We start from the raw sequence: 19,672 nt of genomic DNA, 5'->3' as shown, positions 1-19,672 counted from the left end.
GTGGAATGGCTCGACAAACCATACAGGTTGGACTAATCATGGATCTACGGACCGGGACACCCATTCCATACTTATACAGGTGATTACATTAAGTGTATACTACAATTTAATACACTATTTATAAAGAAAATGAAATTCATTAAAAGTTTAACTCAACATCTCCTTCATTGCAGTTTTGCACTATTTACACATTATAAGAAGAATAATAATTTTAATAGTGTATCAATTTATCAATAAATAACTTATACCTATATGAACTTAATTCATGGGATTGCTACTCACATAAGTTGGGTTGCTATTATTGTTAATTTTTCTCAATAGATTTAAATATTATTCCCCTTGATGTATCATTAATTAATTTTTTTCTTCAAAGGTTTAGTAAGAAGATTAACCAAATTCAATTATGACTTCACATAATTAATGAACATAATTCCATCTTTTAAGCAACTACTTTGCCATATTATGTCTTAAATGAATGTGTCTATTCTTACTATTAAAAATTTTATTTTTTGCAATGGCTATTGCTACTTGGTAATCATAATGCATAAAAACAAAAAGTGTTGATTTCATTTCCAACAGAATATTTGTTAAGAGATTTTTTAATCACTCAACCTCATTGCCAACTAACTCCAATGTTATAAATTTTGATTCCATTGTAGATTTAAAAATTATTATTTATTTGGCTGATTTTCAAGTTATAACACCTCATCATAGGTGAATATATATCCACTTGTGAATTTTGTTTCATCTGAATTTGAGATCCAATTAACATTATTATATTCATTGTAATACAATGAGAAATCTATTATATAAAATACCATAGTTTATAATATCTCTCAAACATTTCATTACTCTACTCAAAGTAGTCCAATGATCTCAATTAGTACTTTCAGTCTACACAGTATAAGCTATATCAGATCAAGTATAATTCATCAAATGAATTAGATTCTCAATAATATGAATATACTCAGAATAAATCACACTATCACTTATTGTTTTAATTGAATATTAACATCATAAAGAGTACTTACAAGTATGATATTAAAATGTCTAAATTTTTTAAATAACTTCTTAACATAATGTTTTTGTGTTAAAATTAAGCCACTTTCACATCTGATTTTAACACTCAAAATAATATTAACTTTCTTTACCAAACCAAAAGTTGATATCCAATCTAAGTACAACTTAATTGTAAAAAGGTTAAGGCTAAGCACACTAACATCATATATTATTTTGAAAGGAAAAACAAAATAGTTGACCTTCCAGATCAACACAAAAATCACACATCTGCAAGTTTCCATAATGGGAATGCATTTAAGCCTCTGATTTATTCACTAACAGATTTATAACTTGCAAATTTTTCTAGCTGCCAGCTCCAATGAACTTACACCAAAAAGCCCTATTTCCATACATCATAAATGCTCAATTAATGTATAATATAACTAAAGCTGTAATAAAGCACTACTTACCAATCAGAATAGGCAGAGACATCATAGAAGATTGGTAAATACTAAATACTTTGATAAGTACTAATTGGATTATTCTAAATAAAAACAAGAATCAAAGATCCGAGTTAATTTTCACAGAAACCATGACGGCAAACATCAATCTGGGACAACAAAAAAGCTGAAGGATTGTAGATGGAGACACCACCAAAGTCACAGCTTGTGTGTTCTCCAAAAGCATATCACAAAAATAATCACACTGAAACTTAATAGGTCCTAACAAAAAACCAGATGCCAGATAAATCAATTAGATGAGGGTCTATCTTTCTTTCCAGCCAGAATCATAGATATATGGAGGCCTCTGCTGAATGCTTGATTAAAGAGAATGCGTGTTTGGAATTCGGATACCGATGGAAGCCATGATAAAAAGGCAATGGGCGTGAAGAGCAGCAATCCCGTTATGTAGTCGTATGCTCTGGCTAGCTCCTTTACTGCATCCCAGATTAGCTTATACAGCAAAGGTCTGCATGCTTGCCCAATCTAGGAAGGACAAGGAAAGGGAAAAGCAATGAGTTGGCTTAGTGAATATGTATTACTTATCTCCATGAAATATCTACTCCTGGTGTTTGTGAGCTTACAGGATGCATAATCCTGTGCTTTCTCAAGGTACAATATTTAAAAGGCATTTACACCCCCCATAGGGTTTTGGATGCTACTACAAATAGGTTTAATTTAAAGGAGTGGGGGTTTTCCCTTTTTTTCCTCCCAAAAGTTAACAAAGTGAAATTCTTTAGTGTAGTTTGAAAATTGAACATACGGACATGGAATCAGAATGGTAGCAGTAGGTTGGCAACCAGAGATGGAAAATAGATTTTTGCAAGATTTTGCAGAAAGATTTTGGAAAACCAGAGTAGCAATAGGTTCTCTTTATAAGGCATTATTGAAGTACAACATTTTAGTGATTCCCAAACTCTTTGTTCAATGCTTGAATAAATTATCAACAGCTGAGAAATATATTTGGGAACATTTAATCATGTTATATATTTCTAAGGCACTTTCAATAAGATGTTGTTAGTGTTGAAGGTGAATATCAAACTTATCTAGTAAATCATTTGTTGTTTATACCATAAAATTGAGATCAAATTTTGCCATCATTGGGGGTTGGCCAAAGGAGGGAGAAGGTTGATTGGATAAAAAAAATGCAGTTAATTTTAGCTATGATGCAACTGACAAAAAACAGCTTAAAAGAAGTTGAAGACCATAAAATTCGCAAAACTTACGAGAATAAAGGCCCATCCTGTGGGCATGAAGGCAAGGATAGATGCAAATAAATCTGATACTGTGAGGCCGCATAGTTTGAATAAGAGGATTATTATTGCCAAGAAGAAAAGGAAAAGAAACCCTTTGAGCATTCTGAGTGCTAGCTGGAGGTCCATATGAAACATCTGCAGTCTACGCACTGATACCATCTATATAGTGATGTGGAGAACATACGAACAGAACACCAAATCAATCAGTAAATCAGTGAGTAATGAATGAATAAAAAGAACATAATAGACCAACATCACCAAATCAATCAGTAAATCAGTAAGCAACAAATGAATAAAATGAACATAATAGACCGATATGGAACAAGAATAAAGTGTACAAAAACATGCCTAGCGCCAGCACCTACATTCACGTGCATATGAAAGCATTTTGCCAACCATAAAATGGTGGGAATAACTTTAAGCTACTATTAGAAAACTTTATATTTCATATTTTTACCTTGGTTCAAACAAATTCCATTAACCTAGTCCTCATAAGAGTTACTTCATAGTTTCAATTTCAATTGCATACCTTTGGGACTATAAGTATTACTAAAACAGCACACCAAGAGAGTCCATAAACCTGCAAATAAAATACAAATAACAAGCTCATGGCGGTAATACTAATCACAGAGAGAGAGAGAGAGAGAGTCCAGTAGGCCTAAATGAACCTTAATTTGCAAGGAAAAACAGTATATACTTTGCTAGCATATTATACCAGAAAACTCCTGCTGTGATGGGCTATATCAAGGTGGTAGACTATTCCATACTGGTAGATGAAAAAGCGTAGTGCAAGAAGAATCTCAAGCAGCCTTCCCCTGATACTTGTGTATCTAAGGTGCTCTTGTTCTCCATCCCACCATGACTCCCAACTTTTCTCAGGCTGGATTCCGACCCCACCACGAATCCCCATCCACCGCTTCCAATCTGTCCAATCATCTACAGTTTTTTGCCATTCAAAACCCGATGGATTAAATATAAAGGGAGCAAATAACCAGGATCCAACCAGAAACCACATTGAGAAAGTGATGAACAAATAGAGACTTGAACTGCGATATGATTCCCCATAAACTTCATATATGACAAGCAGAAGACCCAGTTCCAATGCTTTTACAAAGTGACTTCGCGAGTACAGCCTGTAGTTATCAGCAAACGTAGCATGTACAACAACAAAACCACGCCCAGTAGCTCGATATTTCGAACCTCCATGCAAAATTGTTCTCCCAAAATAATGTGCCTTTGTTCCAAGCTGGAATGTAAAGAATACAGAAGATAGCTGCAGCTGCATAATGATAAAATTACCCAAAGCAGTGCGGAACCCTTTCTCCAAGCCAATCTCCATTAACATGGGCAGTACCAGTAACATGCCCATCTGAATGAAAGACTGTGTAACTAAAGCTGCTTCTAGGGCCTTGTTCTGTTTTGTGCTTGGATTCTCTAGTATCTCTCTTTCCAGCCCAGTCATAACCATGTACAAACGCCCATAAAGGAATACATATACAATAAGGATGGTAACCTGAATCAAAATAGGGTCAGAATCACAGCAACACCTATTCCAAGTATAAAAGAGTACAAGCAGGACCACTGGCAAAGCAGAGGTCAAATAACAAAACCAGCCATGTGTCTAGTATTATCCAGGTGCCTACACTTATGTGCAAAGAACGCCAAATCACATTAACTTCAAACTTTAAATTATATATGTTATATGGGAGTGTGCAGCAACTTCCCAAACAACTATCCTACTACAGAAAAACTGCAGCTTCAGTATTAAGGGTCCCACACCTAAACATCATCCAAAATTTGTCATAATTGTCCTTTCCAGAAAGATACCTTTGTCACACAGAGTAATATAAGGTTATATAACTCATCTAGTTACCTAAAATTTTATGAAGTCAAGTTTTAATGTTTGAAGTAGCTAAAATATATATACCATGCTGTTAAAATAGAAGCCAACTGTTGTACAGTAGAATGATAGCATTCTGAAGAAGTCAAACCGACATCCAAGACGGTGCACATCACGACTAAGTGTTTGTTCCCCATTTCCATTTGCAACTTTGGCCTCAAAAAGTGATATCTGATTCATCCCCACATCACGCCCTTTTCCAACTTGGATATAATCATGGTGTGTTACATATCCCCGACGAAGAGTTGAATTGAACCCTGAAGAGTTTTAAGCAATTAACCGCTATATTTAATACATGAGATTGCATATTTCAATATTTGATGATTACCTGCAAAAATGTCCTCACTTAAGTTAATAGTTTTTGAGGCTTTGCTGATGCCACCCCTTGTTATGTGGAAGATTCTGTCAAATATATCAGGATGACCATAATGGAATCGCACCCTGCAAAGATAATCATTTAAAGGAACTACACTGGTTATGGTAGAAATAAGTAAGCTCACAGGGAAAAGAGTTATACATCTGATTTGAAATAATTATCAGTGTGTTTAAATATTGGACTTTGATGAATAGATAGGAAATAGCCCTTTGTACCAAAAAAAGAAAATAGGAAACAGTGATTGGGAAAGTATTGCTGAAAGTAGAATCACTCAAAATCATCACTTGAAAAATTTTGTTTTCAAATATACTGTCATATACTATAATGAACAGAATCCAACTTATGACAAACTCATGCTCAAAATTGAGTAGGAAATGCTTAGCTTGACTCAAATCTATTTGCAGCCTTATTGGAAGTTACGCAAAGTCAATTAAATTAATTCTTTGTTAGATCCAATTCAATAGCATTGCAAAGATTTAATTTGGAATGTTGTGAGAACCAATCTAACTAGGAGGAGTTATCCTCTATGACGGTTAGTTATCAATAGAAGAAATGCCTATTTAACACTATTATTGTGTGGGTTATTGCCATAACAAAAACCACAAATTAAGCTCCTCTTGTACAAAGCTCAAATTCAATAAAAATATTAATAGTATTTTATGCACAAAGTTTCACAAGCACTCAGTCAGTTTGGATGATAACTTTAGGTTTACCTAAGAGGACTTGCCAAAAAGCGTTGGCCAATAGTCACAAAGCTGGTCTCTTGATTGGACATAAACCAAGCAAGTGATGAAACACTGTAGAAGAGGGAAAAAATTATAAGCAAAAATTAGTACTTCACATTATTTTGCAAATGAATTTTGCGTATTGACTCTCTTTTATCCACTATAAAAGATCAATAAAACTTATTAAGATAAGTGGTGATACTAACCTTCCCGTAAATACATGCTCCCTTAAACCTAATATTGTAGGTTTTTGTGCACCATGGGAATGTGGGAACTCTTCCAATACATTTCTCATTTTAAAAGCCTCTTCAAAGTAATTGTCCTAAAATCAAAGTGTCAAAGACATAGTACAAATATAAAAAATGTGATTCCTTAAAAGACAACAGAAAGGCAACTACCTGGTTCATATCTATAGTTTGCAAGGCCTCTCCACGAGTAAATATAATGGCATGATTTTGATTTTCAGGTTTCCCTTCACCAATTTTTGTTGGAGGACCAGGAAGCTTTATACGGTATATTTCCTAGAAGTACACATGTGATGCCAGGTTGTTATAAGAAATTAGCAACTTTAGAAAATATAAATAAGAAGCATCTGGACAGGGCATTTTTATCTGATCAACAGTTGGGCTGTCAAGTAATGCCATAAGCAATTGGAATGTCAAGTAAAGCCATGAAAGTTGGGAAGTAAATGTTATAGTAGTCTAGATGCATACCTTAATCCAACAATTAAAAGAGCATTCTGTTTTAAACATTATATTTTAGGTGCCTTCTGTAGGAGTGACATCAATTCAAAAATTCCTAGCACCATCAGTTGTTATCAAAGCATTTGTTCTTATAATTGATCTATCATCAATAGTGATTTTTCGTTATGAGCTTTGTTGCTAAAAGTTTGATGAGGTGTTCTGATAATAGCAACACTTAATGGGCAAAAAAATAGGCTTTATTAGTAGTTTGGAGTCTCAAGACCTTAAAATGAAGTTTCAAAATTAAATAATTCACATGTGAAACTTTCAATCATAACAATTCGTGTTCTTCATTACCTGTTTTACTTACATTTAGTTTTAATTGATATTTAAGTTATTTATGCATCTCATCATTTGCTTGCTATATGTTAATGGTATTCATTAATTTCTATATAAAAAATACTTTATATGTTAATGGTATTCATTAATTTCTATATAAAAAATACTCCTATAGAAATTGACTCCAATAGAGTTCCAAGAGTTAGAATAAAATTCACATGTCCATACACCGACTAAATGCAACAATTTAGACAATTGATTTATTGGAGCTAGCAAGTGTGAATATCTTGTAAAGTAGGATATCACTCTCTGATGGTCTTATAGGTTTTGGTTGCACATGCAGTTCCTCCTTTGCTTCTAAAAGACCTAGTTAGGACCAACGAGAATGCATGTAACAATACACTATGTTCTACTCCAAATCTAGAGGAATTTGCACTAATTTCTGGTCTCAACATATCTTTGAGTGTTAGGTTATACTTTACTTTTTCGGCATCCTGCTTTCTATTAGTAGATATGAGAGAGGGGAAAAAAGCTAGTTCCTTACGAGGAAAAGCTTAAACTTATTTTCATAGCTGCAACATGTACTCATATACAAAATTTATAAACAGTAATTTTGTATGCATAATTATAGTGGGCTATGACAGGCAAAATATTCACTCACTCCAACCGGAATCAAATTCATACAATCTACCTCATTAGGCCTGTACTTATTATAAATGGGTAAGGATTGCCAGATTCCCAAGAGGGGAAGCATTAAAAATTTAGTATTCTTTACGCAATTCCTATAGCAAATTAATTTCAGATCAAACTAACACTTACTCTTTCACAGCTATTCATCGTATCACCCTTGAGAAGAACAGAGGAATAAACTTTCTGAGTTTTTCCCCCAGTTTTTTCCTTCACAGGCTCATCTACTTCATCAATGTAAGCAACACGCAGTGATGGGTACCTGTAGAATTTCAAAAGTAAATAGCAATGGCATCAACAGTAGGTTCATATTAAGAGTTGTAGTCCTATGACTGCATTTTGCAAGATAACTTACAATAGCATGAGATTTAGAATATCCTTTTGACGAGAATCATTTGAATTTTTGAGAGTTCCATATATCTGACAAGAAACGACATAGGTGAACTTCAAATCAGGTAGTGCTTGCTTTCGAATACCATCCTCCTCGCTCAAATTAGCTGCAAAGGAATTGAATATAAAGTTAATAACTATATGGCATGATATTTAGCTGAACTGATAGATATTGAAATGCAACAATGTAGAAGATATTTAGAATTTTCATCTCAAGTCTAAGAAAACCATAAATCATTACAATTAGAGTATTCCAGGGAGCACTGAAGTTCTAGAGCCTTCTTGTAGTACATCATCCCTCGCACTGGTAGAAAACACATAGGAAAAAATAACTATGTCAAACACCTAAAACTAACTATTACAATTTAAGTTATTGTATGACAGATTGCTAATTGACCATCATCATGCAGACCTGATCTAGAGAGTGTCTGCCCTCTGTAACTCACCCACTTACGAACATCCTCCTCATCAGGTTCGCAATTCATACGCTCCAGGAAATTGGTCCATTCATCTAGTTTGCATACATTGCTAGCTTAATTGAAGTTATTCCACATAATAAACAGTAATACAGTAATGGGTATAGAACTCACCTGGATATATCGTCTTCAGGTAAAACAAAATTGATATCCCATCCTCATTTTCTTTCTTCAGTTCTTTATCAGAGTAAAGAACATCTTCTTTGTAATGTGGAGTCAAAACACTAAAACAATAAATTGCGAGAAATGAATTTAAGTTTCAAGAAGGAACTAGTTTACAGCAATATCTTTTTCAATTATATTTGGATGTTAATTTGTATAGAACTACCCTAAAGGTCAACCAATCATGAAGCAAGTATTTAGATTCACTGTTGAAGTGATCAAAGAAACTACTTGTGGATTGTACCAGATCTGGTTTTTAATATAAGAGTCTTGAAATTGCCTAGAGTTACTGACCTGAAGGAACGCATGTTACTAACTTTTGGTGCAATTCGCATGTTCATAAACAAGGAGTTTGCAAAGAAAGTGATTCGGCGACGAGCCTCAGAATTCAGAGGCACATTAGTGGCAGATTCCTTGACAGTCAGAAGCAAATGAAGCCTATTTACCTGGAGAGATTTTGTAATTTGATAAGAAATATATCTCTTTTTAAAATATGTGAAAATGATATTTAAAAATAAATATTTTTCAGTGCCTTCTCACTCCAGATTGTGCCTTTTATATCACTAATATTTATCTTTCTAAATCTCTGCTTTTTATTGTACATCTGAGATACTTGATCGCGTTTCTGATCTCCTCTGAGAGTGTTATTAATCATAACATCAAGCATGATACTCTCCATGATATCCAGGAGGGCTATGGTTATTTGAGCCTTGAATTCTTTATCATCTGTACAATCAGCCATCTGTGACATAACAACTCAAGAAACAGGTGCTTAATTGCGTACATGGAGAAAAAGTGAAGGGATAAAATGCAGAAGAATAAAGGAAACGCAAAATAAGCTCAATTATTACCAAGATGTTAAGGAACTTCTCCAACTTTACAGCCAGCAAAGGCATACCACTCATTCTGAAATTTTGCAAAAAAGTTTTGTTTCTTAAACTTTCAGCAATGGCATCATAGATCTCCTCTACAAACCTATCCCAGAAAGAGAAAATGGAAAAACAACCACAGACCTTTAATTTTTACTAAAAGAGTAATGTATTCTTAACTGGCTAGATGCCATTAAGAATTATGTCTGCAAGTTCAAGCAGTTAGTACAAATTCTTCTGCCTTACTTCTTGTCATCTTCATCTTCTAGAAGGCAGAATATAAGATCCCCAAGTGTGTAATAACAATCTTGTATGGCTGAACGGATATATTTATCACTCCCAATCATCTTTTTTAACTCACAATCATCCTTCCCCTTAAACTCTTTTGCCATGTTTAAGGTAGCAGGAATCTGTCACATGTGGAAAGAAAAAATATGTAAAACAAAGACTTCATTACATGTAATGGTTAACAAGAGAAACACTCATAAGGGTTTACTTTACTGGCTAGCAAGAAGAGTGGCCACTGAACCATAGACTCATCGCTTGAAGGAAATGGTAAAAGCAGCAAATCTCTGTCCCTGGAGGGGAGAATAAGTATTAGAAAGTGTGCTTGTATAACTGTCTAATAGTATGTAATCTAAGGGAAGAAGAAGCTCTAACCTATTGCTAATCAGATCCTCCATTCGCATGGAAGATATGAACTCATTCCACATCTGAGAAAACTTTGCCATGTTTTTTGGTTCTTTTGAATTACGCTGGGGAATTATTTATGTTTAGCCAAAGAAATAGATAAGGTTGAAAGTCGTGATTGTATAAATTGATAATAAGCATGTTACACACATCAACGACATTTATCTTGAAAGAAAATGCTTTTGCAATGTGGAATAAAGTACTAGAACTCCAAAAATTTAAGACTGATTGTGCAGACAAGTTATAATAGCATTACCCAGTCTTTCGTCTTTGCGACAGGTCCTGATGGTGACACAAAACAGCGGTCAAAAGCTGAAGGCATAGATTTAAATCTGGACTGCAACATCCCAATTGTTCGAATCTGTGGATTGATTGGAACAAAGGATGAAACTAAACGTCAGTTTCTTTCATATTAATCCTAAACGTATCTTCTATGACAGTGTGTGAATGAAGTGGCCTCATACCTCACCCAAGTGTCGGAAGGCTCCTAGAGCTCCACCCAAGAGGGTAGAAAATATGGTGTACCATATTTGAACGTCCATGAAATAGACCTACACAAAAGTGCTCTCTTAGAAATGGTACAAGTTATAGGACAGACGTTAGAGTTAAGACTAGCGTGTCAATTTGTCATACTAAAGTTCTTAAAAGGTTACTTACTAGGACAATTGGAGCCCATATTGCAACAATGACTCCCAGATTGTGCTTTACTATAAACGTTAGAGAATATCAATTAGCATAGGTGAAAGTAAATATAAAAAGATTTTGATGCCATCAGAAGGAGAAACAAAAGATAATAAAGAATAATATATTACCATTGGAAATAAACTTATGCAACAGGTAGTCTTCTACATGTATCTTCATGATTGCCTTTGATGGTCGAACAAGTGGCAATATCTATTGACACAAGAAGTGAAAAAGTGATCGGCAACTATCTGAGTTTCATAAATCCTCAAAGAAAACAACACTTATAAATAATTTGATGGAAATGTTTGAAAGATCAATAATTTGAAAATTAGAGCCAATGGAATTGTTCTCACTGATTGGAAAATATAGTCAAAATTTGAGAAATCATCTTCAACTCCAATAATTACTATTATTTTTAACATGTTTATTCTTTGGTACTTGAAGTCAGGTAAGAAGAAATTTCAACACATAAATTGAAACTGAGGGATAAACCTAATGAAAGCATGAAGAAGATTTTAGCATGCTGGAGGAAAGATCAAGCAATGGCCAAACCAAGGCTGTTAAAACCCTCAAAATTGGTGTCAGTGTGCAGCAGGTTGGTTCTGAAAAGAGAGGCATCTTGGAACCAAAATGACTTGGATCAGACCTGATAAATCTCTTCACCAGCAAGTACACCTAATAAGACCACATGGTATCACATTTTCCTAAGTGATAACTCTATTCTCTACAACCAATGGGAACACCCTTGGAGAAAAAGTTATGCTGCATTTTCTGGCAATGATTCCATTTTTAAAACTGAAAAATATGAAACAATAATCGAACAAAAGAAAGAAAAAATAAGAGAAGAAATCATCTAACTGTGAAAGAATTAACTTCTTGATTCAGATGTCAAGCATTATGTTACTAGGAGCAACTGGTGGGATCATTCATGCAAGATGTCCCTCTACACAAAGCATTGTTCTGGTACAGATTAGCTAAATTGAATATTTTGACCATGAAAAGATATGCATTAATATAAGGGAAAAATCACCTCCACATAGTAACTGAATGCTAGCTTGACACTTAGCACCAATATCCAAAATATTGTATACCTGAGAGAAAAGAAATACTATTCATTTAATGCAAGATGTTAAAATCCTAGCACAAGGGGGAGAACTTTAAGCATGACTAGGGAGACAAAAGCCCAATGAAAACATCTTTTTCTCTTACTTTAGAAGTGAAAAGGTTCCTACATGCATGCCTCTTCCAACGTAAAGTTTTGGCTGCAGCAAAGGAAAATACAAATATAATAGATGACTTGAAAACTAAATTAAGAAAATAACCAAGGAATGTAAGGGAAAAAGACTAACAATGCCCAGACAGAAGAAAAAAAATAAATAAGAAGAATAATAAAAAAGCAACAATGCTAAATATGCTTACCTGAACCCACCACATAACAATATTAATTATTGGCCAATCTGATAACTCCATTTTTTCCCGCAAAGGAGGAAGAAAGAACAGTATAATAGCCAGCACATCAGGTATCAAATAAAGTACAACAAGATAATTATACAATGACTGATTGTGCGAATCCCCAGCCCAGTGGTTAAGAAACTTCATCAGTCCTGTTGGATCCTGCACAGAATTGGAATATCCTACCAGCAAAGCCACCACCCAGAAAGATGCCACGACCAATTTCAGAAAGTAGCACAGTAGTTGGGTAAATTCAGAGCTTCTCCAAGCATGGACACTGAGAACTATGTCCAGAATAGCTGTGCAAAATTTTATATGGCAAAGATGAAAATCTTTAATTCATTCTATCAATAGCATGCAATTAAATTTGTGTGTATCTGACAGTAGAATTTGGGGATGAATGGCTAGATTAAGACATAAAATTAAAACCACAAAATGACTAGAAGATTTCTTCTTTATATTGTTGTTGCTCAATTTGACACTTATGAGATTGCTTTTACAAGAAGAGGGTATTAATAAAAAGCATCCGTATTACCTCGCAATAAACTGAGAATAGCATAAGTAATGAAAATGCTCAACACTCTTCTCAAGACATCTTCATTATTAGCAAAATTAGATCCAGAATGTGTCCATGCAACAATTATCATAGCCTGAAGAAAAGAAAAAATCGTCTATGCCATTAATTCATTCTGGACAGTTATCAAATGGTTAAGCACTACATTAAGAGTTAAGGTCACCTGCAAAGCCATTATGAAGAATATCCACATTCGATCGAAACTTCTATAAAGCTGCCAAAATGTTCGGACCTCAACAAAATTAATTTTCTGCTTCCTGCTACTAATAATGCATCGGTTTCCAACAATAAATTGGCTCAGAATCTGCATAGAATATATGAGCATGAACTCAAAATCTTATATAAAAGAAGCAAACTAGAATGAAAAGGACTGATAGAGGTCAATGCATCTATGAAAAGAATTATCTCATCTCATTGAGAGCAAGGCTAGCTCTTGAGAAAAGGCTGAATCACATACCTCAGAAGTGGAAAATTAACATTGTTTTAAAATTCCAAAAACTGCAAAGTTTTTATTTGTAGTGTTGCAAACATAAGTAATTTAATACATTCATTTCATATGAAACCTTCTCAACTTTCAAGGAAAATAATTTACAATGTTCTCCTTACACCAATCTTCATAGATCTACAAAGACCCTAACCATGGATATCATTTTCGATCACTCAAGCCAAAATTGCTCAGAGCCAATAAGTTGCACTCTCTTCATTTAGTTCTTTTAATTTTTAACTAAAGAACTTAAATTTACTCATTATGTGCTCAATATGTAGTTTCTCAGACATAGTTAAACTCTTAAGTTTCCAATAAATTATTAGAGATGGCTCAAATATACCTACAATAAATTATTAGAGATGAGCATTGCCTGCACAACAATAATGATGCAGTGTTAGTAATTCAGGGATGATGAATCAAATTGGGGACCAAAGTAATCCTTGTAGATAGGCTAGAAAAATTCCTGAGACGTTTGCATCGAAGAGCTGCCATTTCTAGTGAAGCAGGACATAATCATTCATATTTCTGGAAGTTATTATTAATGCTGGAACTGTTGATTGTGTTGTTTTATGTTTACTTCAATGATTTTTTCCTTTCATAGTCAATGAATTATTTACTATTATTAATTTAAGCAAAGATTGCCATTTTGTTATGGATGTTTGTTGTTATCCTTTGATTAGACAGGTAAACAATTGTCAGTGTTGGCTATTAATGGTTTTGTTATGTTGTAAGGATAGTAACTCATTTGACTTTCTTTTTCCAATCATTTTCTTGGTTTCTGATAAAATCTTATTGCTCTTAACAAAAATAAAAGAGAACATACATGAAAAGAAAACTCCCAATAACTCAGAAGAGGTCCACTATTCTATGGTGCCTCAAACTAGATTGTTCTATTCCATCTCTCCTCCAAAAGAAATGAATCTGGAGTATTGTTCTGAACCTAAGTTCCATTAAAGATTTCTTCTATATATGTGGTTTATATACTTTATAAGTGACTCATTGAAAGATGAAACTATTTAACAATGAATATTTCTTTTAAGAGATGGTAAATACAGTTGGCATATCAATACAGATGGGAAAACAAGTATTTACTGTGGGCTAAAATTAAGAGGGAAAAAATCGTTACCTTATCTGAAGGTGGCAATGGCATCCCTTCTTTTTGCTTATGTAGCTCAGAAGAACACCTTTCAGACCTAGGAAAAAGGTAGTATATCTTACACATCAAATATATATTTGAACAGTGTAAAAGTAAAACATTATAAATTATTCAAATATCTTACCAAAAGCACTCATTTAGATCATCATAGTTGCTCCATAGAGAATGGCTTGCCCTGCCTTCTTTATTTTTATCAGCTTCCTTTCTCACCAAATTATAACAAATGTTTAGGTAGTATGTTTCAAATAGATAGGAAAAAAAATCTGTAAAATGAAATAAAATGAATATTACCTCAGAGAGGATATGGTAAATAGGAGTTATAACAGTTCTTAAAAAGTTGTCAGCTGGTTTTCGATCTGTGTCGATGCTAGACAAAACTTGATGAACATCATTTGCCATCTTAAAAGGAAAGAGGGAAAAGAACAGGATGTTACTTTTAGAAGGGATAAAACAAGGGAGGGTGGGGAGGTGTACAAATATCAATACTCCACATGATCAATCTGAAACCTATGATGCATCCTTAGACTGCATAATTTACATAATCTTCTGATACTCAATTACCATATTCTTTTCTTTCTTCTCAACAAAATAAATCTAGAATCATCACCCTCAAGGCAAAAGTTCAAGTAGAAAAACCTTATTCACAAATGACCGACATAACATGATTGGTTTGTTATCAGCAGTAAAATATTTCTTATGACGATCACGCAGATGCAGCAAGTTCAAGAATTATTTCCAGGTTGTAGGTTAGGATTTCCATTACCCACCTAAAGCCAAAGCTGCAGAAGATTGCATATGTCTGATAAAAACAGTCTCTCAAACTCTTTTACTGGTCTAATGCAGTCAATGCACAGAATTACAGCTAAGTTGGATTTGTTGACTAATGACAGAAGTGTCGATATAATGTATTTCTTCTTCTTCTTTTTTTTTTTCTCTTTTCCCTCCAGTTATCTAACATGAAAATGACAAAGTTCATATCCACAACTAAGGGCCTTTCTTTCTACACTTCAACAATTCATGAAATTTGCAGGAGACAGCTGTGACTATTTGCTCAGGCAATAGGTTGTAGACACAGCATTTTTCCATTTCCATAAAAATGGAAGCACTTGAAATTATCATTGTGACTGTACAAGAATCATGAGGTGATGGCTCATGATCTAAATGATATAAAAATTCTTGATATAACCCATTAAAGAATATGATATGATTCTTAATTATAAGCCCACTAGCTATTGCCTCAATAACAATATGGCAGATGTTGAACAAATACAAGCACCAGCTGCAACTAGAGAATATTTCATGAAGAGTGATTCACTAAAATAAAGAGTAAACGTACTTTATGGAAGATGTAGCAAATGCATTCAGGCATGAATCTAATATTTGAAGCTTCACCCCATATAAGAAGATAAAGTGCAATGTGGATGACATGTAGCTGCTGTTCCGTGTACCCCTCATGATTCCTTCGAAGAGGAAAATTCATCAAGGAAAAAAAAAACATAAAACACCAATGTGCTCAATATGCAATATAAGATCTAATACTGATTTAGTTTTAATAAATGCTTTAAAATATTTCTTTCATAATCTTCAATGACAAGATACTTTACCTAATATGTGATGGAAGATGCATATAGTTACACCATAATTGATAATTGCTGAAAATATCATCTTTCAATTGCTCTATGGTCCTTGTAATTGCCACATCCTACAACAAACACTTTATTAATCTTCAAAATATGGTGGTACATGGATGAAAATCAAGGCTGAAATTAAGTCCACTGCACGCAGATACGAAATTCAAAAAGAGACCATGATGGAACTTATATTAACAATTATTCACCTGATCATAACCTCTAAGATCCTTCTTCCTTGTATAAATACTGGCCAGTAGCAATACTAAGTGCTCCCTCTGATTCAATGCGTTCCCTCTCTTCAATGTCCCAAAAAATATGAGAAAACATCATGTAAGTGTAATGAATCAAAGAATCATCATGGACAACCAGTGTGCATTTGAAATATTGATATATCCACTGCTCCCAAGGGGACACCTCAGTGGTTAGAACTCAAAATTTCAACATGGAAATCTCGACTTTGAATCCTGAGATAAAAAGGGTAGGTTTATTGATGGAACAGGACCACCTCCGATTGTGTAGTTCCAGACCCAAACGGGTCTCCTTGTATACCAATACACACACACACACAGACTGCATTACATTTTTTATAGAAACAGTCAGGGTTTCTAGATAGGAATCCGTACTTCCATAGAGGAAACAAATGAAGTTAACGAAAAGAAGAATATAAGAAATGGAGAGAATACCTGAAATCCAAAAACAGAAGAAAGCCAATGAAATATGTCTTTTTCGACAACACCTTCAATTCTTGGGAGATTCTCCGTTTTACTTACAAATTCAACCGCAACCTCAATCTGTGTATAACCACAAGGGAAGATTAAAATTTCAAAATTTCAACACTAAGCATTAACCGAAAAAAAAGTTTTAAAAAAAAACCCAACAAAACAAAAATTAGAACCTCGGGAAGCTTCATGATCGGTGATTCATCAAATGGAAGAATGTTATAATCTTCATTCTTCCGTTCTTGACCCCACCGCAACCTTGCAAATGGCGGAGGCGGCGGCTTCTTCGTGCCGCTGATACTGGCCATGGTTGTGGAGTGGTTTTGGAGCAATGGAGAGTGATGATCATCTTGGTATACTAGCGTATAAAAATACAAGGGAATTGAATAGAATTTTTCAGAGTGTGGATTGGGTTTGGTTTCTTTTTTGCTTTACCATAGAGAGATTCTGAAAGAGCAAATCACGGAAGAAAATGCCTTGAAGAAGCCTTTGCCTTTTCTAGTTGTTCTTATTGTTTTTGGTGCTTTGGGATTTGGAGGGAGAAGAAGAACTACTTTTCTGTTCTTCTCTTTCATCCTTTCTTTTGGAGGCTTGCTGTTCTTCTTCCCGCTCAATTACGTTGGTGGGGACAGTGGGTAACTTGTCCGAGGGTTAAAGGCTGAACTGAACTACTTTAAACAAATTAAAGTTTAAACCTTTGATTTAATACAAATAGATAATATAATAACACTATTAAATAAAGAGAAAGAATAAACCTTAGTTCGCCTTTTTAGAAAAAGGAAAAACGTAGAGTTTGTTATTATAGTAATCAGAGAAAGCTTTTTGTTTTCTCAATTATCCAAATAAAAAAGAAAGCCACATTTATTTCTGTTCAAAATTTTATAATTCCAAAATGTGTTCTATTAAACACAAAAATTAAGTCATTACAAATTTTAAAACTTAAACTTTTAATGATTGTTGTTAATAAAAATAAAAAAATAATTTTTTGTTATTACATATTTATTTTCACCATTACAAAATTTTTTGACATAATATTCAAAAAAAAATCACTGCATTATTTACAAAAATTTAAATAAATTATTTTTATATTTTCACTAACTGTATGCATACTAATATAATACGATGAGTGGGCATATTAGTGTTGCGGATCCAAATTTAAAATGATAAATTATATTTTAATTAATGATAATTAATTAAATATTAATTATAAAATTTTATTTAATCAAAAATAAAAATAAAAAAAATTAATTAAATATAATAAAAAATAAATACTTATTAAATTTTATCCCAAATCAAACCCATACCTTTAAGTAGCTTCTTGCTCCATTATCTAAAAACAAACGATGGGGGCCCCGTCTGTTCTACTTTCTTAACATTTCTTGCTTAATTATTTCATTGGAGTTCTAATAATATTAAACAGAATCTTATTAGGTCTGTTAATGATCTGATCAAATAAATGGTTGGAGCATATGTGCAACTTACTCTCAACATAACTGCCTCTGCCAAAACCTCAGGATGTATTTACAAAATAATGCTTAAGAATCAGAGATCCTACAAGCAGGTCTCTTTTACTCCTATACCAGTTCTATAGCACCTATATACAATCATCTGATGTCGAACCATGGTTATTCGAATTTGTAATGCACCAATTCCTGAGTCCTGCATTGCAAAATTCCATCAATTTTTCCCCTTGGAACCACCAGAAATAACCATAATGTGATCCCTTTTTTAGATGTCCGGACAATACATACATTAAATTGGACTTGCTCTCGACACCTGCAATGTAAAGCAAACGACCATTCGGTGTTTCTCATCCATCATGCAATATCAAGAAAAAGAACAGGGGAAAAGGCATATGACAGTAATAATCATCATGAAGCAGATAAATGAAACATTGCTGCTACATGTTTATACCAGTTTTTACCAAATGCAGGGGCAGATGTCTAGTGAATTTGTATAATTTACTGGATTGATCAAAAAGCTCAATTGTAATCTCATAGTTCCTATAAGTTGTTATCAAATTCAAATAATTGAAAATTTTGTGATAAACTCAGTCCACTAGGTTTAGGCAATGAAATAACCAAGGGAGTGTCAAAATCGTAGGATATTAGCAGCAGCTATCTTAAATGTAGATAATATATTTACAAGTTCATGTCTACTCTTCTTTTCCGTAAGGTAATTTGGCAATTGTCCAAGTCCATCCTTAGAAAAAGCAATGTGAGGCAATTGAGCCTCTGCAGAATAATGATATTTAGTACTAAAGAAATGTTTGAAAAGGGGGCTCAAGCTATTGCGCTAAAAAAAAAAGGGAAGGTTCAAGCTATTGGGCAAAAAAAAAAGGGGAGATTCAAGCAGGATTAGCTGGAGATAAAAATAAGTTTTGAGCTCTAACACACAGAGGCAACTAGACAAACATTGCAGCAATGCAAAATGCTAGAGAAAAGCCAATGGGTATCTCCTAAAGTTTAAAGCATGACAGAAGACAATTAGCAAAAAATAAACATAACATCTTATACTTGTTTCTGACGAAAGAGACAGTACACCTTAGAGCTAACATTTTATTCATAATTTAAGCAATCAGCATATCATTCTTCCTCTCCTAAAATTCAGTACATCATAACTTATGTAAAACTCACCCTAGCTTAAGTAGTTTGCTAACACATTACGCAGTTAAAGCAAATGCCAATAGAAGTAGATACCTGATTCTTTGAACTTGTAGCGGTAGCCCAGTATTGATGATGCTGCATTCCTGCTGCCCCATAACTGATAAAAGTTATTGTTCTTGACTGTACTTGCCTACTAACTGTGGGTGGGGCTGGCAGCTCTCTCATGACCCATAATACAAAAGCAAAGGGGACTGATGAACCTGTCAATAAACCTCAACGAATGACTCAATACATAAGACAGAAATGTAACT

General features: G+C 33.8%; 2 protein-coding genes across 2 annotated transcripts in view; both read right to left on the bottom strand.

The window, feature by feature from the left end:
- Positions 1-1,495: 1,495 nt before the first annotated feature.
- LOC110429409 (callose synthase 7-like) lies at positions 1,496-17,067 on the bottom strand. The gene is made up of 37 exons (XM_021445431.2): positions 16,932-17,067; positions 16,720-16,827; positions 16,243-16,332; positions 16,010-16,107; positions 15,742-15,865; positions 14,697-14,804; positions 14,530-14,606; positions 14,376-14,442; positions 12,926-13,066; positions 12,724-12,838; positions 12,156-12,487; positions 11,946-11,998; positions 11,767-11,827; positions 10,865-10,946; positions 10,710-10,759; positions 10,517-10,603; positions 10,309-10,413; positions 10,023-10,117; positions 9,859-9,940; positions 9,609-9,772; positions 9,345-9,468; positions 9,026-9,235; positions 8,788-8,939; positions 8,446-8,555; positions 8,268-8,366; positions 8,097-8,159; positions 7,821-7,962; positions 7,598-7,727; positions 6,155-6,277; positions 5,963-6,078; positions 5,745-5,828; positions 4,984-5,096; positions 4,683-4,912; positions 3,471-4,268; positions 3,285-3,335; positions 2,726-2,914; positions 1,496-1,985 (listed from the first exon to the last, which is right to left on the bottom strand). Exons 1-37 carry the CDS (start codon positions 17,061-17,063, stop codon positions 1,749-1,751), a joined length of 5,142 nt encoding a protein of 1,713 aa, XP_021301106.1. The 5' UTR covers positions 17,064-17,067; the 3' UTR covers positions 1,496-1,748.
- Positions 17,068-18,278: 1,211 nt separating this feature from the next.
- The window catches only part of LOC110429410 (uncharacterized), an 8,055-nt gene continuing 6,661 nt past the window's right edge, over positions 18,279-19,672 (bottom strand). The window contains exons 9-10 of the mRNA XM_089785752.1: positions 19,455-19,633; positions 18,279-18,414 (exon numbers count right to left, since the gene is read on the bottom strand). Of these exons, the coding sequence (XP_089641878.1) occupies positions 18,307-18,414; positions 19,455-19,633 (287 nt within the window). The 3' untranslated portion in view covers positions 18,279-18,306. The remainder of the gene's footprint in view (positions 18,415-19,454; positions 19,634-19,672) is intronic.

Source organism: Theobroma umbraticum, unplaced genomic scaffold (genome assembly GCF_002168275.2).
Source record: "Theobroma umbraticum cultivar Fairchild unplaced genomic scaffold, ASM216827v3 scaffold_44.0, whole genome shotgun sequence".
Classification (NCBI taxonomy): domain Eukaryota; kingdom Viridiplantae; phylum Streptophyta; class Magnoliopsida; order Malvales; family Malvaceae; genus Theobroma; species Theobroma umbraticum.
The sequence above is the reverse complement of the archived record's forward strand: the minus strand, read 5'-3'. Positions and strand labels throughout refer to the sequence as shown.